General features: G+C 37.3%; 1 protein-coding gene across 2 annotated transcripts; it reads left to right on the plus strand.

Annotated features, from left to right (window-relative positions):
* The first annotated feature begins 1,032 nt into the window (after positions 1-1,032).
* LOC134542083 (BUD13 homolog) lies at positions 1,033-25,835 on the plus strand. 2 transcript variants are annotated; one of them, XM_063386006.1, is made up of 6 exons: positions 1,033-1,250; positions 4,337-6,345; positions 6,436-6,701; positions 6,907-7,061; positions 8,437-8,618; positions 21,589-25,835. In XM_063386006.1, the coding sequence occupies exons 1-6, from the start codon at positions 1,144-1,146 to the stop codon at positions 21,762-21,764; spliced, it is 2,895 nt and encodes a 964-aa protein (XP_063242076.1). In that variant the 5' UTR covers positions 1,033-1,143; the 3' UTR covers positions 21,765-25,835. The 2 variants fall into 2 exon arrangements, with proteins under 2 accessions (XP_063242076.1, XP_063242075.1); XM_063386005.1 differs by having other exon boundaries at positions 4,337-6,701.
* Positions 25,836-26,389: the final 554 nt, after the last annotated feature.

Here is a 26,389-nt window from a genome sequence, read left to right on the forward strand (position 1 = left end):
GAGTATCCACCGTTTCAGATTATCGATATTACTTTGCAACCTATCCTGGTCGCGCGCGCCGTTTACGTTCAGAGATACGCATGTCACAGCGGTCCGACAACGGACGCGGCCAGTATCGGGACGAATACGTGTATCAATACTGAATAAAGTGCAGTGTCCTGTAACTCGTTTACCATTTATTTACAAGGCGTCCTGGGTGGCCTGAACAGCCCAGGTAATTTCCGAACCAAGACGCGCTCCTGCCTGCAGCCACAAGGCCGAACCCTCGTTAAAACCCCTGAGATTCTTTCCAACGCAAGTATTTAATTAAAAAAACTAAAACAGGCAACGGGAGTGGCGTCAATATTATGTTAGATCAACTAATTGAGTCGTATTGCGTACGCGTACAGTATGACGTCGCGGAGTCGCAACATCGTAATTTGTAGAAAAACTGTGTAAGGTGCATTTTCTTTCACTTTTCCGTATTTTGAACCAGACTTTTGTTTAGGTCATTCTAAATTTAATTTAATTGGTAAAGTGTACGACTACAATTGAACTGTTGAGGGAATCTACTAAATTTGCAATGGATTTACTATTGTGAAATTTTTAACCGTGAGCTTATGTTATATCAAAATAACATAGCAATCCATTATATACGTCGAGTATAATGAGAAAGCAACAACAAATAGGTGTCGAAAATTATTTATTGACAATAAAATTTAAACAACATTCTAACGATAAATCCCATAGGTACTACAAAAAAAATGCGTTTAAAGAAATGCATTCGTGTGTAATGTTTCGTTACTCGGTTCTTGATTGTGCATCCTTTACTCAGTACTGAACTACTTAATACATACGGTTTGATACAGCTCTAGTGACCAATATATTAAATAATTCGGTTTTTAGCGCTCTGTAACATTATAACGTTAGAAAAATTTTTGCCTTGATATTTGAGAACATTTTGACCAGATGAGTAAAAAGACCATTTCCCATACTGTTTGTGGCATTTAAAACGCTTAAGAACACGCTAAAGATCAATAAGAGGCGACGAGTAAAACAGACCGTATTTTGAAATTATATGGGTTAAATGGTTGTGGTTATTATACTGTTACGTACTTCTAGGATTTAACTATTTTCTTAAGATACTGATTCAAATTTTTGAAAATGAGTACTACGCTTAGCCAAAAGGATTATATAAAGAGATATCTATCTAAGTCGGATAGTACTAAGAAGAAAAAGAAAAGGAAGCCTAATACCGCAGCGCAGTCGAAGTATTGCATGATATATTTTTTAGAAATAAAAGTTATGCTACTTTTTCTTACGTAAATTTCCGAGTTCGAGGGTAATTTTGGAGCATAGTAACTTTTCATTCAATTTTTTTTGTTCCAAAACGTATTATTTTCCAATTGTTCTCTATGATGGCATTATAATATTTGGAATGAACCATTAGGTTACATTTTAAATAGAGTGGTTAGTTAAGTTATCAGCAATAATTGTTGCTAACCTAATCTAACTGTAATTTTTTTATTTAACCTAACTTTAACCGATTCTCCATTCATAGTACACAGGATTTTTTAATGTTGATAAGTAAAACCAACTAACTGTTCTCAAGATTTTGTTGGTGGGCATGTCACAAATGTAAATAAATAAATTATTGGTAAAATACTTGAAGTATCGCAACCCTCTCTTAGAGAATTATGGGAAAACATGCCAGGAATTAAGTAAATGCATGTTGAAATATTTTATTGGAGAAGTTATTCTGTTCAAGAATTACCGTGAGGGTGACGACAGGGTGGTTTCATGGAGTTAGAGGTCTCTTCTGAGTGCAAAAAAAAATTAATCTACAAATGGAACTAACTGGTTTTTAAGAAACTTGATAGTTACAAAAATGGTATTTTTTTTAGTATGTACTTAATGTCACTTCATTGCCCAGCATAGGTACGGATTTTGAACAGTCAAAATTTCAAAGAACTGTAATAGTGTGGGGGCATTCTGGAGGATAAAAAGGCACACATTTGTACAAACAACATTCATTGTTACACTTAATTTTGGTAATATCTCAGTGTCACAGTGTATTTGATGAGAAATTATATTTTCAAACCTACTAAGTAATGTACCTTTATTACCCTGGTAAATTCTTACCAGATTCTAAATTATTTTGGTTGAGGTTGAAATGTCGCAGATGTAACCTAACCAACCTTTCACACTATTTTACAGTATATTAATTGTTGTTGACCCAACCCTAAAAAACCTTTGCCTTTTGAAACAATTCTGTACAGTAACAAAAACTTTTGAGTGTGCCCTTGTAATGTGATCTGCGACAGGTTAATCTGGAAAGTAGGTAGGTAGCTACTGATTGTGACCAAGTATTATTAATAAACAAAAATAATTTTTTGACAATAGAATTAATACTAAGTTACATAGAAAATTATTATATTCAATTTTTGGTAAATATGTACAGTCGCGGTAGATGCTAAAAAAAATGCTAAAAATCCGAAAACACTTTTATTCTGTGCTCTTTCACTTCCTCTTTTCAAATCAACCGGCGGAGATAAGAAATTCCAACTACTTTCGGAGATATCGAATTTTTTAATTTTCATCACAATACCTGCGTATTCATGCGGAAAAAAATGCTAACAATCCGAAAATACTTTTATTCTATGCTCTTTCACTTCCTCTTTTCAAATCAACCGGCGGAGATAAGAAATTCCAAATACTTTATGAGATATCAAATTTTTTAATTTATCAATACAACGCCTGTTTAACCCTTCGAACGTCGCCATTTTTTATTTTGACGTGTGTTAGTGAATGCGTAATAAATAAAATGGTCGATTAGGTCAGGTCAGTTACATTATAAATACTTTCAAACTAAGCGGACATTAAAAATAATGTGAATTTAATTTAATGGTTCTTTAGTTTTAAATTATTTATAATGTAACTGACCTGACCTAACAAAACCCGGACAAATGATGAACATTAACAACTCACGTAATTTTTTTTTACTTATTACTTGCGCAACAATATCCAAATAAAAAAATAATACTTTAAAATTAGAAACGTTAAAAACTCACCTAAGTTGGAGGCGGGTACATTTCCTTTGCCACTATAAGGAAATGATGTAGTCGTTCACGGCAGAAGTTGACCGATTAATTAAACATCGTATTGAACAATAAATGAATAAATAATCACGTATTGGTTCATTTGAATACTGACCAATCACTGAATAAATAATCACCTATTGGTTAATTTGAATACTGGCCAATCACGGAACAGTCACGTGACAAAATTGTCCAATAAGAAACATGATACTCGTAAACAAGAAACCTTATTATCTATGACAAGAAACAATGGTTATCGCCGCATACTACGCAGGTATTGTGATGAAAATTAAAAAATTTGATATCTCCTAAAGTATTTGGAATTTCTTACCTCCGCCGGTTGATTTGAAAAGAGGAAGTGAAAGAGCACAGAATAAAAGTATTTTCAGATTTTTAGCATTTTTTTTGGCATCTACCGCGACTGTACATATTTACCCAATTTTTGTCTGTAATTGCTACACTCTAAATTTAACTGCAAATACTCCTTTGAAAATACTGGAACTGAGAGTCACTCAGTTCAACAAGTCGTTTACACTTTGTACTCTTCACAACAGGAAAAAAAAAAATTATTTACAGACTAATTAACAATTTAAATAATGAAGAAAACATGTAGGTCTTGAAACTAATGAGATGAAAATGAAATAACCTAATATTGGAATAAAAACAAAGCTTAATGTAAATATACAATGTTTGTAATTGTTAGGGAAGAAACAGTGAGATGTTTTCCAAACAAAAATTATTCTATTTTGAAATTGATTTGTATGCAGCTGCATACCAGTTCAGGATCACGTTTGTAGAGACAATTATTTATTTGGGAAACATGAAAACATAGTTTAAATAGCAAATTTATGTTAGTTTGTAGGTGATGTATTTATAAGCTTTTGACTTATGGGTTTGTTATTCTCATAAATATTTAAAAAAAAAAAAAAAACTCAAAATGCTTATTTTAGTTAGGTAGTCTATGTCTTGTATGCATGGGTAGAGCTTAATTTTGGTTGTTGGTAGGATCCAAATAAAGAATAATTTATCATTGCTTTGTGAAAGGAAGCTGTAATTTAACTCTGAGTTATTTGGTGGAAGTACTTGTGAATTCGTAAGTTTAACTTTTAGCTGAGTTTGTGTTGCAGGTTGCGCATTGTGGTGTTGCAGCTTACACGTTGTGGTGTTGCAGATTGCTCATGGTGGTGTTGCAGTTTGCACATTGTGGTGTTGCAGCTTGCACATTGTGGTGTTGCAGCTTGCGCATTGTGGTGTTGCAGGTTGCGCATTGTGGACGATGACATTGACCTGAGCAGCATGCGGCCGGTAGGCGACGACGAACTGGAACTCTACAACCTGGACGAGGATGCTCCCCAAGTCGCCGGCGTCATCGACGAACGCCCGGAGGAAGTGCGCACAATGGAAGATTTCAGGGCATCCAAGCGGTGGAAAGTTGTTTCTGATAGCACAAGCGATATAATAGTGACAGAGTTTAATGGTAGCTCAGGGAATAAAAACTCAGGTGATAAATTGAAACCAAATGAGGATGGGAGCAAAAGTTCAGTTTCTTGTAAGAAAGACAGTGCAGGTTCTGAAGTAGAAGATTCATCTGTACATCACTCTGTCAAAGATTCGAAGCAACTTATAGGTGATTCAGATATTTCTCCAGTGCTGAAGATAAAATCAGAAAGAATAACAGACAGTGATAGTGATACTTCAGTTTCGAGAAAGTACCGGTTAGTACATAAGAATGGCTTGGAACATAAAGATTCTAGGAGTCTGGAAGAAAACCGAAAATTGACACATAAATCAATAAGTAATGACTTGAAGATATCAGTGTCAAAGAAACCTAGAAATAAAAATAAATTGGATATCAACATGCATAACGATAGTGATTCAGATTTATCTGTGCCACGACAATCTAGAAAAAAGGAGAGAGATAAAGGATTAGATGAAAATATGAAACGTAAAAAAGATTTAAGTGGACAAAGTGACTCGGATCTCTCTCTCCCACGGCCTTCTAAAGGCAAAGAAGTAAAAAACAGAAAGTCAGAAAAAGAAAGAAAAAGATTCATAAAAAAAGAATTGAGTGAACAGAGTGATTCTGACTTGTCTTTGTCTCGACCTCCAAAATGTAAAGCTGATAAACACAAAAGGCCAGAAGAAGATCGAAAAAGACACAGGAAAAGTGATAATGATTCAGATTTGTCTCTGCCACGACCTTCTAAAAGTAAAGAGAGATTAAAACACAAAAGGAAAGAAGTAGTAGAGAAAAGACGCAGGCAAAAAAGCTCTAGTGAACAAAGTGATTCTGATTTAACTCTGCCTCGACTTTCAAAAAGTGATAGGGTAATAGATAAAAGGCCAGAACAAGTAAATACAAAAGACAGGGAAAAAATATTGAGAGATGAAAGAGATTCTGATTCGTCTCTGCCAAGACCATCAAAAAGTGATGGTAGAGTGAAACACAGAAGGCCAGAAAGAATAAAGAAGCGACACAAGAATAAACATTCGAGTGGAGAAAGTGATTCAGATATTTCTGTACTACGACCTTCTAAAAGTGATGATAGGATGAAACACAAAAATCAAGAAGAAGCAAAGATGAGAGACAGGAAAAGAAAGTCTAGTAAAGATAGTGATTCTGATTTGTCTGAGCCCCGACCTTTAAAAAATAAAGACAGGGTGAAGCATAAAAGGTCAGAAGAAGTGGGGAAAAGACGCAGGAGAAAGGTATCTAGAGAACCAAGTGATTCTGATTTTTCTGTGCCTCGACCTTCAAAAAGTGATAGGGTGATACCCAGAAGTATAGAAGAAAATATGAGAGAGAGGAAAAAAGGTTGCAGAGAAGAAATTAGTTCTGATTCGTCTCTCCCACGACCATCAAAAAGTAACAGTAAATTGAAGCGTAAAAGATTAGAAAAACTAGAGCAAAAACGCACGAATAAAGGTTTGAGCAGAGAAAGTGATTCAGATATTTCTGTACCACAACCTTCAAAGAGTTACAGGTTTGAACACAAAAGTCGAGAAGAGAAGAAGAGAGTCAGGAAGAGATATTCTAGTGAAGAAAGTGATCATAAAGTGAAACATAAAAGTCGAGAAGTAATTAAAAGACACAGGAGAAACGGGTCAATCGAAGAAAATTCTGATACCTCTCTGAGAGGACTTTCAAAAAGTAATGACAGTTTTAAACACAGAAGGTCGAAAGAACTAAAGAAGCGAGATAGAAGTAAGAGGTCGAGTGAAGAAAGTGAAACAGATTCACCCCCACCAATGCCAACGAGAAACAAAGGTAGTGATGGAGAGAAAAGTTCTAAGAGGGAAGGAAAGCCAGCTTATCCAAAACCACATGGGAGGGATTCTGATTCTTGTGGACTCAAAGTGTTGCAGAGGAACAGCAGGTTTGACCACTCGCTGGCCAAAGAGGCGCGTGGTTCTCAGCCATGTTCGCCAGGGGAGGGCGGCAGGAGTGGTTCCCCGCCAAGGGCACCCGGGAGGAACTCTGCGCAGCCCAGCAGGAGCCCCGAGGCAGGAAGCAGGAAGCTGCAGAGGACGCTCGACGGCAAACTGGCCGGTCTCCAGGATGCCAAGAACCTGAGGGAAGAGATCCGCAGTTTTGCAGAACGAGAAAAGGACTTGTTCTCGAAGGTAAGTTAGTTGAATTTTCTCTTGGACACTTTTGAGGCATTTCAATGCTTTTTCAAGCATTTTACACTAGTACTAGCTAGTGCTTAAACAGTGATAAGATTGTGAATATGTAATTACTGAAATGATTGTGGATCATTTCAGTGTTGCAGAAATTTTAGAAAAAAATATACAAAAATATATAGGTAGTTTGTATCTGTTGTTTCAGATGTCTGATGACGTTTCTGGCAGACTGGCAGAGGCAGTTCGAAGAGACAGAAAGACAGGGAAGAAGCGAGATTTTGATGAAGAGGCTCGACAACAGAAAGAGAAAGAAGAGAAGGAACAGAAAGTCAAGGAAAAGTATTCCAGATGGGGAAAAGGGTAAGTTTAGAAATGTGCCTTGTTTAAGAATAACGTGTGCATGGGTCCCTGAAAAGAAAAAAAAACAAATGGAAGTGCATTTTTTTTGTATGAAAACAATGTTTGGAAACCCCTCAAATTCACATTTAATAAAAAATTTAGTAACATGTGGGGCTGTTGTTTATGGCTTTGTTTACTCAGCCTTATAATATGCTAGCTGATGTCCGTACTTTGCTACGGAAGTCTACAGCCAGAACACCCTCACAATGCTCATTAGAAATGAAGGGCTTAAATTATCCTTTCATAGTGCTGCTGTATGGCCTGCAATAAACCTATCTAGTGCAACCCTTTTGTATTTAGGTATACAGTGATCAGTCAGTGGGTGAGTGGGTTTTGGATTTTATATTCCACATAATAGACCTGGTCCTTTTTGTTATAATGATTATTTCAAACTGTACTTCCATACCAAATTTCACTTCTCAGTTCACTCAAAGTTGAAAATTAGAGATTTTTGTTTGGCCCTTGAATTTAACTGAAATTTTGATTTAAAAAAATTAGTGTGACTTTAGATCCTAAAATCAGCCTATTCACAAAATTTTAGCTCTTAGGCCTTTCAGATTGGGAAATAAAGATTCTGATCGTAAGATTTCCAGGTGTGCTTTAATATAGAAGAAAATGGTGAAGGAGATAGATTTAAAAAAAAAAAAAGTGTGAAAGCGGTCAAATGCAGGAAATTTAATGTTCTTTTGTTTTCGACTTGTTAGAAAACAATGCTTTGCACATTATAATTTGCGGAATTTTGGGTCACGTGATAAGTATTGATATAAAAATAAATGTTAATATATTTATTGTATTTTGTATCTCACCTTTAAACTGAAAACATGTGTTTTTTTTTTGCTATCTTTCTTTGAACTTATAAAGTAAATGTAAATGTGATGAAACTAAATGTGAGGGCTTAAAATTTAGGAAGATACTTTGCTTGGGTTAGATATGTTCCAGAGATAATTATAGACAATATCTGTAAGAATTGAACTAGCCAAGGAAATTATTATTTTTTTTTGCATTAAATATTTAACATTGTTATTTTCTTGAGGGATGTTGTGATATTGTAAATACAGTTTTTTACCTCATGGTAGTGGTGATTGCACATGAGGGTACGAACCATGATAACAAAGTCATGGCCACGGCCCAAAGCTCAAATTTGCCCTGAGCATGACGAGAAGACTGTGTGCCAGTCCAATTACACGTCTGACCAGGCGGACCCCTTAAGGGGGAAAAACGTATTTACAGGGTATCAGACTTCAGGTTTTTTTTTCAAAAACGTTGCGATGTTGCAACGAAATTCCTTAGTGCAGTGCTCGTACGGCAGAGTGGCTGAGGTTGCTCGGCGATGTAGCCTGAAGCAGGTGGAGGAGCAGAAGCAGAACCTGGAGGAAGCCATGAAGCTGATGGCGAAGCCCCTGGCGCGCTACGCGGACGACGAGGACTTGGACCGGCTCCTGCGAGACCAGGAGCGGGACGGGGACCCCATGCTGGACTACATCCGCGGCAAGAAGGCGGCCAGCGACCCCGCCGCAAGTGAGCACTCCGCCTTCCTTTCCCCGGACAGGAGCCAGCTTGCAAATACAGTAAAACCTCCATTAACGAATATTCTATTTAACGAAAAACCCCATGCAACGAAATAAAATTTTGGTCCCGCCAAACCGCCATAAGATCAATGCTGTTTTAACCTCTAAATACCGAATTTTATTTGTTCCGAAATAGTGAAATTCCCTTTACAACGAACTGCCACTTTTGAAAAACACGCAAAAATAAACATCTCCTACAAGATATCCACTAATTTTTTTGCATTCACTGCTTAAAAAATACGTGCGTATAACCGTAAAATAATATGCACCATCGCGGAAGACAATAAATAAACAAAGCATCATGGTGTCAGTCACCGAGATGAACAGACAGATTTATGGATCTAGCCCCTTTGTTAGTCACCAGTTCAATCGGCGCAGACCTATTATTATTATTATTATTATTATTATTATTATTACCTGCAGTTGATACACCGAATCTATGGAAACTAATATATAGAGATGAAGATATCCAAGTATACATGTACTTTAATTAATTTCACTCTTCTAAGGGCTGAATCCACGAATAAGATCTTTTTGCAAAAACAATATCTTATCTTTAACGTTATTCATTAATTAGTCCAGTATAGTAGTTCAAAACATCTGTAAGCTGTGAAGTGGTCATGAACATCAGTGTAACAGAGATGCTGAAAATGAAAGGTGTATTGAAATTTGAATTTTTACTACCAACGTAATTAATTGTGACGCTGGTGACAATACACATTTACACAGACATACCCATTTACACTGCGTACTAAAATAATGAAAACGTGACAAGTGATTATCATTTACAAATATTCCAGATCAATATAGCTCATCATCTTTTTATTGATGATATTCGTAGTATTTAAGTTTGGTAGTTTGTTTATGTTAGATTTCAAACCAAAGATGTTTATAATACTCAGTCGAAGAGCAAGAGTTATAGGAACCTTTGGACTTAGAACTAATAGTAGCATACAAACTCAGTTTACAATTGGAGAGTGGACATTTATATAATTACTTTTATGAATAGCATTATTGGATTGAACTTATGACATTTCAAATCTGTGAGATAACACTTAATTCACCATAGTTTCTTTTGAACAAATTTGACTAATTATTTGTGGGTCAAATAATAAAACAATTATAAATCTTGTGACTGTTCAGTATCAAAGGTTAACACGAACTTTATGCAGTTTGGGATACCTTTGGTTGGGGAAACAAACCTCGTCGAACTGCTACACGATTTGGAATGCTCTGGAAAACCTTTCAAACTCCGTGGCTTCCTTCCTGTGCTGCTGGCTCTGCAACTGCCGAAGTCGAATGTTAGGTTACTCCTCCGGTCCTCTCCCTCTGAACTTGACGTCGGTAAAATTGGAGTCGTCGTAGTGGATGCTGCCTCGGATCCCGTCGTCCGCGATGTCTCCTCTAGTAGATCGACATCCTTCCTTCGCGGCGTGGGTCGGCATCTCTTCTTTCTTGCTTCACGGACATATTTGATTCTCTGGTATCAAGCTAATTAACGTTGCCTGTACCAATCGACGGTCTTGATGTCATGCTCCATAATTGGTCACTACCTCTTCTAATACTTAGTAGTACCGGGTTTCTTGAAATGTATCAATATTATTCCTGGTTTTAGTAGTTCATTAATTGCTACTAAAACTTTACACGTTGATTCTTTGATTCTATAATCTCAAATTACATGGAACTTATTAACGATGTATCTTAATCCCTTGGCCGTCGAAAGAACAATCCAAAACTAAGCTTCCAAATTTTTTTAAAAAAAATAAACATTTTAATTTTCCTTGTTCCGAGCTCATCGATATATCGCTTGAAATCGCAAATATAGTTTAAGCGGAATATTAATTGTGCCCTAGCCTCCAAGAATAATAATCTCTTAAGTGTTATCTCTCAGGAACAATACATAAATATAGTAACACCGAATTTAATGGGACAATATCAAACAAAGCATTAATAATTATTTTAATCAAGAAACATATTTATAGAAAGTAATAAAATTAACGTCTAAGCTAGAGTGAAATATTCATAGAGAACAAAATTTGGAAATAATTTTCAATATAAGGCAAAGATAAAATTACACAGAGACTAAAATAAAAACATTTAAAAACAAATGTTTTACTTCTATGAGTGCTTCACTATGTACCTCTACAGAATTGCCCCTTCCAGAAATGTTCATAATGGACTATACATTGCTATAGGACTTTAAGGTTATTTCTCAAACTATATACTAATTACAAGCTTAGTCAATTTAAATGTTTTTATACATATCTTATGTCGACAATAGTCTCTTAGCTTACCGAACATTGACATCAACATGACACTAAATTCAAATGAATATTATTACAAACAAACATATAACAAACATTACGCTAATTCAATAAATATTTATCTACATGTGCAAGTGCATTGTCACCAGATATATGTTTTCAAGCGAAACATATGTAGCTATACCTGTCATTTAGGTGTCCACAGGAGTGTAATACTTCCTGAGCTGTGTGATGTTATAATTTCCCACTATTTGTTTAGTTTCTATATCTGTCAGTTCATAGCAATTATTACGTATTATATCAGTAATCATATATGGTCCGTCGAACAGTAGGAACAATTTTCTTGTGACGTATTTCCAAAATTGGCTCACAGGGTTGGTCCTCTTGAGTACCAATTCTCCGCAAACGAAATTCATTTTATATGCATCCTTCTGATATCTCTTGCGAAGTTCTGCAGTGGACCTCAATTTAGCTGCGACTAACTCTTCGGTTTCCTTCCTGATTTCTTCCAGTTCATTTTTCTCCTGTTCAGGAGCTTCGTCTTGAGGTTTAGGTATCATAGCTGGTGGAATGAGCAAAGACTGTTTTCCCGTGAGAGCTTCATACGGAGTGACACTGGTGGAACTGTGTACCGTGTTATTCAGAACACACTCTATAAAAGGTAACTTACACATCCAACTCTGTTGTGCGTCGTGGCAAAATGTTCGTAGCATGTTTCCCAACGTACGCATTTGCCTTTCAACCGGGTTACTTTGAGGGTGTCTCACTGAGGACATGGTGGGTATGATCCGCAATTTCTTTAACCCTTCTTGCCAAACTTGACTTATAAATTGTGTGGCATGATCAGAAATAATCACATCCGGGTGACCTACTTCTGCTACAAATTGCTTGACCTTTTGGAACACTATTTTGCTAGTGGCACAGACGATTGGGTACAACTTGGTGTATTTGGTAAACAGATCTACCATTACAAAAACATACTTTACACCTGCCGTCGATCTAGGCAAGGGTCCCAATACATCCACGGATACCAATTTCAGAGGTCTCTCAGGAACGATAGGCTGTAATTCTCCCTCAAGGTTCTGTTGTGCATGTTTCACCTTTTGACATAAGTCGCACGATTTTGTGATTACTGCTACTGCCTTGTGCAGGTTCGGATAATACAACTGTCTACTTAAAGACTGAGTCAATTTCTTTGAACCAATATGACCACAGTTCAAATGAGTCTCCCATATAACAGTATTAAGGTTTCCTTTCGGAATCACGGGTTTCCACTGTTCTTCAAACCTGGATTTTAATTTAGTTTGACAGAATAATACTCCCTCTTTGGAAACACAGTATTTATCATGGAGTTTGTGTGTGATTTCTGAGTTCTCTAATTTAGCTATTACAGTTTTACAAAATTCATCTTCGTTTTGCAACTGAGCTAAATTTTCAAAAACATTTCTGATAGTTACATTTCTTTTAATCTGTTGGGTTACTAAATTTGCTACCAAAAACTCTTTGGAATTCTTCTTCGGCGAAACCTCATCGGATAAAACATCGGGTACTCGGCTAAGGAAATCAGCGACTATATTTTCTTTGCCTTTAATATGGCATATTTCAAGATCAAATTCTTGCATAAGCAAGCACCATCGAGTTAGTCTACTCCCAAAAATTTTACCTGTTTTCAAACACATCAGAGCTTGATGGTCGGTTAGTAGTCTGATGTGTTCTCCCAGAAGAAGGTCTCTAAACTTCTGTAATGCCCATATTATAGCTAGTGTCTCTTTCTCGGTGACTGTATAATTTCTCTCTGCTGTGTTTAACGTCCTGCTCGCCATCGCAACTGTACGCTCTACTCCGTCATCGTCTGTTTGAGCCAGTTTTGTGCCTAACGCATACTCGGAGGCATCTGTATACAATAAAAATCCTTTACCTAAGATGGGGTGATACAAAACTCGTTCTTCTAAAAATATCCTCTTGAGGCCTTCAAACGCTGCTTTCTCCTCTTCGTCCCATTTCCACATCTTGTCCTTTTTTAGCAAGTTGAACAATGGCACAGCAATTTTGGCTACCTGGTCGCTATAATTGCGATAGAAGCCTATGACCCCCAGAAATGTTCGCAGTTGTTTTACGTTCTTCGGTGTAGGAAAGTTGGTGATACTATGTAGTTTTTCAGGTGCGGTGTGAATCCCTGTTGGAGTCAAAATATGACCTAGAAATGGAAGTTCTTGTCGGCAAAACACAGATTTTTTTAGCTTCACTGTCATGCCTGCGTCACGTAATTTAGTCAGCACAATACTGATGTGTTCGAGATGTTCTTTGTAAGTGGATGATGTAATTAAGATGTCGTCTACATATGCACGTGCGAATCCCTTGCACTCTGGTCCTAGTGTTTCATCTAGACAACGAGTAAATTCTGCCACGGCATTACACAAGCCGAAAGGCATGACCTGGAATACATATTGGTAGTTCTTAAATAGAAACGAAGTGTATTTCCTGGAGCTTTCTTCTAACGGTATTTGCCAGTAACCTGCTGACAAATCCAGGGTGGTTAAAAATTTAACACCATGGTACAAGCGTAGAATGTCATTCGTGGATCTAGGACTTTCCCTGTCTCGAACGGTGATTTTATTTATCTCTCTAGCATCCAGACATAAACGCACGGTTCCGTCCTTCTTCCTCACACAAAGAATGGTGTTAGTGAAAGGACTAGGTGCTCGTTTTACTACATTCCAGTCCAACATTAACTGCAAATATTCCTCTGCCTCATTCAAAAATTTTGCCGGAATCGGATAAGACTTCTTATGGAAAGGTTCACCGGGTTTAACTTCAATGCTAGCCTGATATAGTTTGTTTAAACCAGGTTTTTCTGAGAACACATTCTGATAGTTTTTTAACACCTGAAGAAGCTTCTTCCTCCCTGAATCATCAACCATCGTAACACCATTCACAGCATTAATTAAATCCGATTCTGTCGCCACCAAATCTATTACATTATTCGTACATATTTTTAAGTAGGTTTTCTCCTTGTGAATTAAAGAAACACTTTTTTCGGAAACTTCCCAATGTTCCGCAGTCTTAGGATTTTCCGCATCATCCATGGCGGTTACCATCCATCCAGCGAAGTCTAAAACTACTTTATTGCTGCTTAGGAAATCAACACCTAAAATAACTGGTTTTGCTAATCCCTTTACAATCAAATCATTTGCGTACTTGTTTTTACCTAATCCTTCTACTTCTAACAAGGTCTGTCGGTTAATAATGGGGCTAGACCTTGACGTGACTCCCAGAATCTTCAAGCTTGGTACTGGCATTCGCGGTAATGTCACACCTGTGCTCTCTATCATTTCTACGCAATCTTCACTTATGCAGGATACTTCTGCTCCGCTATCCAACAAAACTGGAACTTTTACTCCGTTTAATGTTAATAGAATTTCCGGACATAGAGCTTGTTTAGACTGTATTTCATTTTCCTTTGGCTCGTTTAGTAAAAACTCGCGCTCATTCTCCTTGAACATTATCGTGTTTACATGTTTGGGTATTAATGCGTCTTGGCTGTAATTGTGTGCATAAGTGTTTTTAATTTTAGCCCCGGCAACATTATCGTTAGGGAGTGACGTGCGGAGCTGTGTTCCGCCATCCCCGATTAGTTTACCGTACTATTTCTAAATCCTTTAATTTGTTCAGGAACCCAATTTGCAACTCCATTACCTGTATTTTGCGGAATCACGAAAGTATTATTTCCTCCTTGGCTTTCCTCGGTTACTCCGTTTGCCTGCACGAGCGACCATTTTGTGTTGCCGTTTTCGTGGCTGGGTGCGATAAAATATGCATTGTTTACTCCTTGTCGTGCCTCGTGACTTGCAATAGTGAAACTGTTCCCTTTTCCTGATGGTATGAAAGTTCGTGCGTCGACACGATACTGACTTTCGGAACTGTTGGTGTTGGCTGTCGGCTGTTCTTTCGTGATTTGATTCTCGCGCGTATTCTCTCGAGCTACAGCTGCCCCTTCCTGACGTTTATCCCCAAATCGCGGTTCGTCTTCTCGGCGGTCCTGTCGTTTTTCATTTTTACGCCGGTAATTCTGGTAGTTTGTGTAATTACTATTATATCGGCGACCTCTGTAGCCGTGGTGATACCAGTTTTGTTCACGACTGTCTACATTTAACGTATGAACTTGTGTTGATTTTCGTACGTTACCATGTTCGTCGTTTCGGCTACGCCAGTTGTTGTACAGTGGCGCGGACGGGTTCGTGTTCTTACGTTCTTGACTTTCTTTGTGTGTGGCCGTTCTATCGAGTTTCACTAGTCGGTCGTAGGTCAAGAGTTGTTCCTTAAAATCCACTATGTTATTATAGTGTCGACCTGTGAGTTGAAGTTGATAATTAATAGGCAGTTGTGCTATAATCATCGCAATGAACTCCTCGTCCTCCATTCTGCAGTCTAAATAGCGAGTTCGCTCATACATCTCACTGATATGTGATTCTAGGTTCTGGAATTTGCGATTTTCAAATTTTTCGGAATGTAATTGTATTCTTAAATTATTCTGGATTCGGGTACTCCAAAATTGTTGTAAAAACGATTTTTGAAACGAATCATACTCGTGTACGGAGTCTTGCAATAATTCCCACCAAAAATAGGCAGTGTTCTTCAAACAGTGGCTAACGCATTTCAGTTTCTCCGCATCCGAAAGATTGAATGTTTTGCAATATTCTTCGAATTGTTTAAGAAAACGTTTTGGATTTTCTGTACTTTTTCCTGCGTAAGTCGGCACATCATCTAGCCATTTCCTAGCCGGGTGGTGTAATGTGAGTACCGGATCAGTAGACATAGGTATCGCATTATTACTTGTGTGGTTTTGTTCTCTATCGTTCATTAATGAATTGTTTATATGGGCATTTTCCCTATCTGGATGACACACACTAGTTGAGTTGGTGGTTATGGTAGGAGGTAAATTTGTATTTGGTCTGGTTTCTTTTTCCATTTCTCCTACCCTAGATTCTACTATATCCAACCTTCCTGCTAAATTTTCATGCACTCTGCAAACCTTATCATTCGTTGTTTTACCGAATAATTCTAATGTTTCGATACGTGTTCGCATACTGGAAAATTTCCGTTCCATTTCCTGTTGAGTTTCCGTTAGATCGTTTCTAATTTCTGTCGTTTCTTCAGATATCTTGCCTAATGTGGTGTGAAGGAATTGAACTAGGCCATCTAATCTATTAGCATTTTCCCGTTCTATCCGTTCCCGTTCCAGTTTTTCCTCTCGTTCCTTCTGTTCCCGTTCTAGTTCTTTCTGTTCCCGTTCTAGTTTTTCCTCTCGTTCCTTCTGTTCCCGTTCTAGTTCTTTCTGTTCCCGTTCTAGTTTTTCCTCTCGTTCCTTCTGTTCCCGTTCTAGTTTATCCTCTTGTATAAACCGGAAAAGTTTCTCTAGAGTAGCTGTTTGTGTTTGGGGCAGATCCCTCATTTCGGCTTCCTGTGGTGACGCCATGTTAATGACTTCAGCGTTATGTAATTCTACTATTTCCCTAGGTTCTCTTTCAGGACTTGAATCTGAGCTATCCTTTTCTCCTCTCAGAAAGTAGGGTTCTCGACCTGTGTCTGACATGCTAAATAAATATTAATTTCTGTTCTGTGACTTGGTTGAATATTAACAACAATCCTCTATGCAAAATGTATTTTTTTTTGTCTACGATGTCTGAGTGGCAACGAATTTGGCTACTATTGTTCCTATCTGGCCTACACGTTTTGGGCGCCAAAAATCTGTCAGTCACCGAGATGAACAGACAGATTTATGGATCTAGCCCCTTTGTTAGTCACCAGTTCAATCGGCGCAGACCTATTATTATTATTATTATTATTATTATTATTATTACCTGCAGTTGATACACCGAATCTATGGAAACTAATATATAGAGATGAAGATATCCAAGTATACATGTACTTTAATTAATTTCACTCTTCTAAGGGCTGAATCCACGAATAAGATCTTTTTGCAAAAACAATATCTTATCTTTAACGTTATTCATTAATTAGTCCAGTATAGTAGTTCAAAACATCTGTAAGCTGTGAAGTGGTCATGAACATCAGTGTAACAGAGATGCTGAAAATGAAAGGTGTATTGAAATTTGAATTTTTACTACCAACGTAATTAATTGTGACGCTGGTGACAATACACATTTACACAGACATACCCATTTACACTGCGTACTAAAATAATGAAAACGTGACAAGTGATTATCATTTACAAATATTCCAGATCAATATAGCTCATCATCTTTTTATTGATGATATTCGTAGTATTTAAGTTTGGTAGTTTGTTTATGTTAGATTTCAAACCAAAGATGTTTATAATACTCAGTCGAAGAGCAAGAGTTATAGGAACCTTTGGACTTAGAACTAATAGTAGCATACAAACTCAGTTTACAATTGGAGAGTGGACATTTATATAATTACTTTTATGAATAGCATTATTGGATTGAACTTATGACATTTCAAATCTGTGAGATAACACTTAATTCACCATAGTTTCTTTTGAACAAATTTGACTAATTATTTGTGGGTCAAATAATAAAACAATTATAAATCTTGTGACTGTTCAGTATCAAAGGTTAACACGAACTTTATGCAGTTTGGGATACCTTTGGTTGGGGAAACAAACCTCGTCGAACTGCTACACGATTTGGAATGCTCTGGAAAACCTTTCAAACTCCGTGGCTTCCTTCCTGTGCTGCTGGCTCTGCAACTGCCGAAGTCGAATGTTAGGTTACTCCTCCGGTCCTCTCCCTCTGAACTTGACGTCGGTAAAATTGGAGTCGTCGTAGTGGATGCTGCCTCGGATCCCGTCGTCCGCGATGTCTCCTCTAGTAGATCGACATCCTTCCTTCGCGGCGTGGGTCGGCATCTCTTCTTTCTTGCTTCACGGACATATTTGATTCTCTGGTATCAAGCTAATTAACGTTGCCTGTACCAATCGACTGTCTTGATGTCATGCTCCATAATTGGTCACTACCTCTTCTAATACTTAGTAGTACCGGGTTTCTTGAAATGTATCAATATTATTCCTGGTTTTAGTAGTTCATTAATTGCTACTAAAACTTTACACGTTGATTCTTTGATTCTATAATCTCAAATTACATGGAACTTATTAACGATGTATCTTAATCCCTTGGCCGTCGAAAGAACAATCCAAAACTAAGCTTCCAAATTTTTTTAAAAAAAATAAACATTTTAATTTTCCTTGTTCCGAGCTCATCGATATATCGCTTGAAATCGCAAATATAGTTTAAGCGGAATATTAATTGTGCCCTAGCCTCCAAGAATAATAATCTCTTAAGTGTTATCTCTCAGGAACAATACATAAATATAGTAACACCGAATTTAATGGGACAATATCAAACAAAGCATTAATAATTATTTTAATCAAGAAACATATTTATAGAAAGTAATAAAATTAACGTCTAAGCTAGAGTGAAATATTCATAGAGAACAAAATTTGAAAATAATTTTCAATATAAGGCAAAGATAAAATTACACAGAGACTAAAATAAAAACATTTAAAAACAAATGTTTTACTTCTATGAGTGCTTCACTATGTACCTCTACAATGGATAACACACGTCGTGTATACATGCCACACTTTGTTCAAAATGGCGGGTACATCTAGCGCTAGTGGTGGGAACCTCTCGTACCATCGCTCTGGCAAGACGAACAACTAGTATATTTTGAGTTTCTATGGTTATAGATGCGCACACGCAAATATATTTATCTATGGTGGAGTACAATTTACGTTTTTTCAGTTTTCACTGTTGTTTATTTATTTTTACACGTAGTTGCGGAAATCAACACAGTACTACTGTAAAATGAATGCTAATCCTAAAAAGCGGCGACAGATTGACGTTAAAATAAAATTAGAAATTTTAAATGCTGTTGATGAAGGTGGAAAAAAAAAGTGATATAGCTAAACGTTTCGACATCCCGGCGTCTACACTTTCGACCATATTATCCAACCGGGAACAGATCGAAAACAACGCTTCTCTGGTAGGAACAAATCGAAAACTTGTGAAATTATGTAAAAATGATGATTTGGACATGATACTCTTTGACTGGCTAATGGAGGCTAGGGCATCTAACATCAATATATAATAAAACATCAATACAATAAAAGGCACGCCAGGAAGCACTAGGGATGGGAATTGATAAATTTCCAAGCATCAAATGGTTGGCCATTAAACAAGTGTATTCTATGTACTTTTTCATGTTTAATTCCTCATATTGTATTAAACAGTCAGAAATACAGTTCTAGCCATTTATGTGAAGCTTTATGATGACTAGAAATATATCGTGCGAAACCTCCATTTAACAAACCCCTTTACAACAAACACAACAAATTTTGGTCCCTTGAGATTTGTTAAATAGAGGTTTCACTGTATATACATATACAGTGAAACCCAGGGCCGGTGCAAGGTAAATTGGCGCCCTAGGCGAAAAACCTTAATGCCCCCCCTCCCCTCCGGCTGGACACCCCAAAAAAATTTTTCCTTGCCTCAAAATACATCACGTAAGCCTAAGATTTTGTCAACAATCAAATGTAAGCTGGCTTGTGTTTTTTTTTTTACTTTTTTTACTTATTACAAATCATAAACAGGTCACCGTGGACTTTAAATAATTACTTATATCAATATAAACATTCCAAACTGTTACAAAAATCCATTTTCATCTAGTTTCAATAATCGTTAAACATATTGTATATCAGCTGTTATGTGTCGTGCTGCGCCGCCCCCCAGCTACTTGGCGCCCTAGGCAGTTGCCTGGTTCGCCTATATGGACGCGCCTGCCCTGGTGAAACCTCATTTCTAAAAATCCCCTTAATGCAAAACTTATTAATACACAGTTTTTTTTTTTTCACGGTTCCTGGAAAATTAATGTGGAGTTTTACTGCTAAGTAATTTTAGTACAAAATATAGTTATTATGAAACACAATGTTGTTTTTGTTCCAAAGGTGAACGCGTGTACGTAGTAAAGGATGGTTAGCAAAAAAATAATTCTGATGCCATTTCTTTGGTTCATTGTAGGTAGGGAAAATCTTAGAAAATTCTTATTTTCTCTCTTAAATACTTTCAAATGTGATACAGAAGAAAATTATAAATTTTTTTTTTTTGCTACATCAGTAGCCATTCTAAAATTAATGTTACAATCTGTAAAAAAAAAAAAAAAGTACCATGTTCATTTGGTGCTGTATAAAATTGTGTGCAAGTTTGAACTTTATTTGAATTTGATTTAGAAATTAAAAAAAAAAATCATGATCTTCAGGTTTGTAACATTGAGGTTTGACTGTAATGTGTATTTTTGATGTATGATCCTATTATAACTTTATTCCTGCAACAGTATTATTTAATCTCTCTTCACACGTCAAAAAATTACACTTTCAATGATAATGGCAACGTTCTGACAAAGAATGCATGCGGTCGCACTCACTCAAAACAACTGCATCTCCATGTTAACATTCATTCAGTGTACACAATTTGTTTTTCTCCTTCAGGCACTGTATATTATTATAAATTTTGCAAAAAATAATATTTAATTTTATAGTGATTTCCATAACACACTTCACTTATAATAGAGAGAATAAACTTTTAAACAAACACAATATTTTACTAATTAAAAAACAAAACCTCAAAAGTTTTGATTTCACAAGTATGTGTGTGCGCACACGCGCATGTGTGTGTATACATACACACAAACACTTGATAAGGTCTCCATATGGTCAAAAATTTGAGTAGCAGTCCTCATACAAATATATTTAAATAAACAAATTTTGCTCAGGTTTGGTACCTATTTCAATTTCTCTTAAACATTTATTAATACAACCATATTATTTAAAGTAATCTCTGATTTTGAGTATTTGGGCAGGACTGCTGGAAAATTTTATGCGGTGCATGTATGGCACCTGGAGAGGCATTGAAATTGATGCATGAAGAATGCACATAAAAACTGCGTAATGTTTTTGTAAGCAAATGAAGGGGGGGGGGATATTAGGTACACTGTGTATGTCTCTAAGGGGGAAGAAGAGGTGTTTCCACAGTGGCAGTGCATGTGTAAGCATTACGCTATTGTGATTAAAACTAGGTGAACCTTGTTTCAGTCTATGCCCACCATATAGTTCAACTTAATTTAGAAGCACACAGTAACCACAAGTGTCCTATTGCCTGTTTCTGTAAGCCTGTTCACCCAAAACTGTGCATTGTAAACTATTAAACGTGCCGAAGACTAATCATCATCATCATCATAATCATCAACTGCTTCCAGCCTGGCCGGGTAGCAAAGCAAAATTCCATCTTCCTCTGTCACTCCACCATCCCTCATCCTTCAGTCTGTTCCTGTCTTCTCCTCTTTCCTGCACTCCTTTAACTATCTGCTCTTTCCACTTACTCCTTGGTCTTCCTTGGGGCCTTCTTCCTGTGCCTTCAACTCCATCACATTACTAGGCAGACTCTCTCTTCCCATTCTTTGTACATGACCATATCACCTCATTCTTGCTTTTTCAATGATCTGCTTCAAGTCCTGTACTCCGGTTTTGGCTTGCACTATCACATCCCACATCCGGTTTCGCCTTGCAACCTCCCTAGATTAGTCAGAGATGAAAATGTTTTGTTTCAATATTTGTTGCAGAAGCAAGGCCCAAGTACCAGGGATCATACCCAACCAACAGGTTCGGGATCCCACCCGGGTACCGGTGGGACGGTGTCGACCGGTCGAGCGGCTTCGAGAAACAGTGGTTCGAGCAGCGGAACGCGCAAAAAGCTCGTGAGGAGGAGGCTTACAAGTGGAGCACTGCGGATATGTAAACAAGCTAACTTCTCTTTGTTGACTGGTTTTTGCGGCAAATCTACGAGACGTGAGAAGCATCCTTGACTCTTTGCACAGCATTAAAACTGCTGACGCAACAGTGAGAATAGACTCCTCAATGTGAAATGTTACGTCATTTAGTTTTGTGTTAAGTGTAAGGCTTAGTTATCATGAATGGGGGGAAAAAAATGAGTCTGGTGCAATAGTCTGCTCCCATAGTCACATTACCGTGTTTTATCACAGAATCGTCGCACGCGCGTAATCGTCGCAACCATATTTTTGGCTGTCAAAATTGGGATAAAAAAACTTATCACGTAAACGTCGCATGATGTTTTTGGTCCCGCTAGTAGATGCCGAACGCTTTGTGTAGGTATCTTTTCCATATAAAACAATGTATTTTAAAGTAGAAATCTAATATTTATTCGTTCATTACCACTTACTTAAAAATCAACGGAAAAATACGACGTTGTTTGGCGTGTAAATTTTCTTACAAAGACGTTTTTAAAAGTTATTTCCTTTATCTGATCGTCTGCGTCGCCGCGGTGTAGGTATAATCTAAAATTTAATTTCGGTCATTACCACTTATTTATTTAATTAACGGAAATACAAAGTTGTCTGACGTGTAAATGTTCTTTTAAAGACGTTTTTAAACTGTATTTCCTTTATCTGATTGTCTGCGTTACCGCGGCGTACCGCTTATAAAAATGTAGCCAGCGCATCATTCATGTTTGGTTATGTTGCTTCCCGTATAGAGCACGCGCACGTAGTCGAATATCGATATCTCGCCGATTGGATCCAATGCGCGCGCTCTCTGTCAGGTGCCGAGTTAACTACATTTGATGGCCCGCATTCTTTCGTGGCAAGTGTGTACACTACGACACGTTAGTTCACGCGTTCGCGTTAGAGTTTTGGTTTTTCTATTTAAAGTTGAAGAAAGGTTTTTGTTTAAGGAATTATTAATATAGATTGTTTGGCGTGCTCTTGTATACTCTGCCTTTTTTTAAATAAACGTACTTTCCATGAACGGGATTTGTTTTTATGAATAACTTTACCTAACAAAAAAAAATTTTTTCCGCACAATGGTCGTACCCCTACTTTTCAAACTTGATTTTAGAATAAAATCTGCGACGATTATGCGAGAAAACACGGTAAGTGTTTCATTGAAAGCTAAGGGTCAGTTGACCATGTACTCACAAATTACTATATGGATATATGGTGAGGTTTGTAATTTGAACTATGCAGTTGCAATGAAGAGGAAATGCATTTCACTTGTAGCAAACCTTGGATATTGTCAATGTGAAACATGTTGGTCACACTTACAGAACGTTCCTGTGACCAGTGTTATGTACAGACTTTAGTATTACCAATAATTTAATTGTTGGATTACTGTATAAATGTTATATTTAAGGGCACTTCTTGCTTCAAATGTAACATTAGTATATTCTTAATTAATTCTACACATTGAATCGCTTTACTTTATTTTTGTATATACAAAATTTTTATATGAAATTTAAAAAAAAATGTTTTTTTTTAATAGAAAATGAATATGTACAGGGTACAGGCATAATTTATGTAAATAAATGTTTTTAAACTGTAACTTCCTAAAAAATCACAACACATTTGTGTGTACATCATTTCACTACCAGACAGGAATGACAATTTCATCGATTAGGAGCATAGTAGTAGCACCATCGGATAAGATAATATAGGTAGGTACTATGTATTCTAGTTGTACAACTTAATTAAAATTAAACTACCAGAGTTTCGGGCACTGTTGCACAAAGAATTTCATTTTGGATGAGGGGGGGGGGGGGGGGGGAAGGGGACTATAACCACTTACCCACAGTTTTTATGTCAATTTGTTTTCCTTTTATTGGTGGGAATGATAAATTTTTATATGATCCCTCTCCCCCTCTGTATACATATCTGGTTTTGGGCACAAGGCAGAGATATCTTTCCAAGATTTTTTTCTCTACTATCATCTGGCAGTAATAGGGTCTTCCAAACTACCACCAGGAGGGAACCTCTTATGCAAGCGGCTTCAGTTGACACAACATTCCCTCTGGGCCATTTAGGTTGACTGTAATAAGGTTTAGTCCCATTAAAAGAAACTTTTTTTTTATATATATATTTTTTATATGTACATTTTTTCACCAATACTGTATATCTTAGTTTTTGCCATTAATGAATTAAATTTTCATTTCCTTCAAGTTCCTACCGGGTTCCTGCAGACAGAAACATCTGGAAAACTGTACTAAGGGAATTGATGAGTTGTCTTCAAAAATGTAGGGGTGGGGAGGGAGCATATTTATTTTAGGTTCTTAAAACTAGACTGCACTGTTATCATTAATTAAACTTCAGAACTAATAAACCAACTGTGTATTGATTTAATGATCTGAAGTAAGATCAAACACCATTAGTTATTCTCACTGTCTCAATCAAAAATGTATTGTTTCAAAATGTGCTATTACAGAATAGCAGAGTTGATTGCACTGATGAATATAAACGTAAACTGTGTACATGGAAGATTTTATGGTAAAATTTACATCTTCTTGAAAAATTAAGTTATTTAAAGTGTAGTCCTCTTGTATTTATATTATCATGCAATATTGATTAATAAGTCAAGGAAAAAATGTTTGGTTGAATAGGAAAAACACAAGTAAAAACCAGATAGAAACAACTCAGGGAAATTGTCTATGGTAAAACTACGGGAACCTGTTAGAAATACCAGAAGTGGAGTTGCAATGTTACAAGCAAACGAGATTACTGGCAGGTCACTGAACACAGGTGTTACTTCACCTGCCTCGTCAGTAATGCGCGTAACAGGGCTTGAGGAAACCTCACAACCGACCTAGTGTGTAACAAGATCAAGCCTGGGTGTCGGGTATAAAAACTGAGCTGTGCCCTGGCACACGGTCAGTGCATCTTCGTGCCCTGTAAGCCATGATGGCAGACACACAGACGAAGAGGCGGCATCTCTGGTCATTGTCAGAGGAGGCGAAGGTTCTGGCGTCGCGACTCGACAGCTGGGTTGCCTCCTGCCAACAGAAGACAACTCTGAGGTCCGCGCTACTCCCTCCGTCCAGGAAACAACACCTATTCGACGACTCCTACGCGTCCACCGAAGAAATGGAGTCTCGTCGTAACTCCGAGGAAGAGGCTGAAGTTTCACGGGACTTCCTCGTCCCAGACATCTGCATCGCAGAGTCCTTCGACGACCTGCTTATCTCGGAGATAGTGGACTGGTGCCACGGTGGTGCGCTTTCCGAGTCTCCCAGACGCTGTAAGAGCGCGTCACCACGAAGGGCTCGCCTGGAGATGCCATCGCCTCGGAGGAGACGAGACAAGGAGAACAACTCGACAGTGCACCCTCTCCAGCGCGTGATCGACGCGCACCGCCCGCTCAGCCCTGCGCTCGTTGGCGAGTCTTTGCGGTCCGCGCTGCAGCACCTCAGGAGCCAACAGCAGCTCAGGCAGTCCCGTCGCTGTAAGAACAAACGCCGTGCGGTGGTGGGCGGAGCGACCGAAGACGGCCCAGTGTGGCCCGCTGTCCTGCTGACCTTTGACAGAGAGTGCGCCTCTAGAGACGGCCCTCACGCCCTCCTGGCACCACCACCTAACTCGTGACTTCTGAAGGTGAGTCGCCGAGAATGATCCTGAATCTATGTCGTCTTGAAGCCAGATGACAATATCCAAGTGATGCTGTCAAGTCCACAGATGGTGCTATACCTTTGGAGGTGTAGCTTGACTGTCTTCCACATCAGCAGCGGGAAAAGAACTAGGAAAATCTACAGAAGTATTACAAACGATGCCACGGGATTTCATCCAGTACAAAAACTAAGAATCCCTACAATGTAACATAACATGAGTTTACATACTGAAAACTGAAAAATGTGGAACATTACTTCAAAACTATCTGTAATGAGGAAATGTTACTTTTAAGTGTGTCATGAAGCACACTCTTAAAAATTGTTATAAAAACACCAAATTATTTTGGATGCAATGTGAAATGATAACATAAGTGTTTTAATCATGGTCATATTGTTTGTATTAAAATGTTTCAAATGTTATTTATTATTTTGAACATTTCCCTTTTAATTATTGACATTTTAAACTGCAAGCTGAAGAGCATTACTTTATTGATAAGAATAAAATGTTAATACGAAACTATCTAGGGGTGTATTTGTGCAAGTAAATTGATAGAAACAATTTTGCCGGGTAGACTAAATGTGCATTCTTCTCCAAGTCTCCAATATAGATTTGAGTACATTTTGTTTCTATCTTAGAACTGAAGTTTAATAAAAGTGTCATTAATATATAATTTATATTTCTCCCTAATTTCAATCTTATTACAGCAAAACTAAGTAATAATGAGAAGCAATGCAGTTTAAACTCTCATCTTACACACTCACAGAAAGAAAGCGAGAAACAACAGCAGTAGTATTCAAACTTTAAATCAAAAGAAAAAGTGTGTTTTCAAATAGTTAGGTATTCTAACAATGTGGTACACTATAAGATTAGCTTTCTTGTTGTAAAGTATGTATGAAATACGTGCAAATATTTACAGGGAAATACTAAACTTGCACCTTTATGACTTTTCACATGGAAAGGGAAAAGCCTTACA

This window comes from Bacillus rossius (assembly GCF_032445375.1).
Source record: "Bacillus rossius redtenbacheri isolate Brsri chromosome 4 unlocalized genomic scaffold, Brsri_v3 Brsri_v3_scf4_2, whole genome shotgun sequence".
Taxonomy (NCBI): domain Eukaryota; kingdom Metazoa; phylum Arthropoda; class Insecta; order Phasmatodea; family Bacillidae; genus Bacillus; species Bacillus rossius.

Bases quoted from the DNA above. Each gene is read 5' to 3' on its own strand.
- LOC134542083 (XM_063386005.1), top strand. From the start codon at position 1,144: ATGAGTACTACGCTTAGCCAAAAGGATTATATAAAGAGATATCTATCT. The intron at 1,251-4,336 runs GTATTGCATGAT...GTGGTGTTGCAG, and splicing joins AATACCGCAGCGCAGTCGAA to GTTGCGCATTGTGGACGATG. The intron at 6,702-6,906 runs GTAAGTTAGTTG...CTGTTGTTTCAG, and splicing joins AAAAGGACTTGTTCTCGAAG to ATGTCTGATGACGTTTCTGG.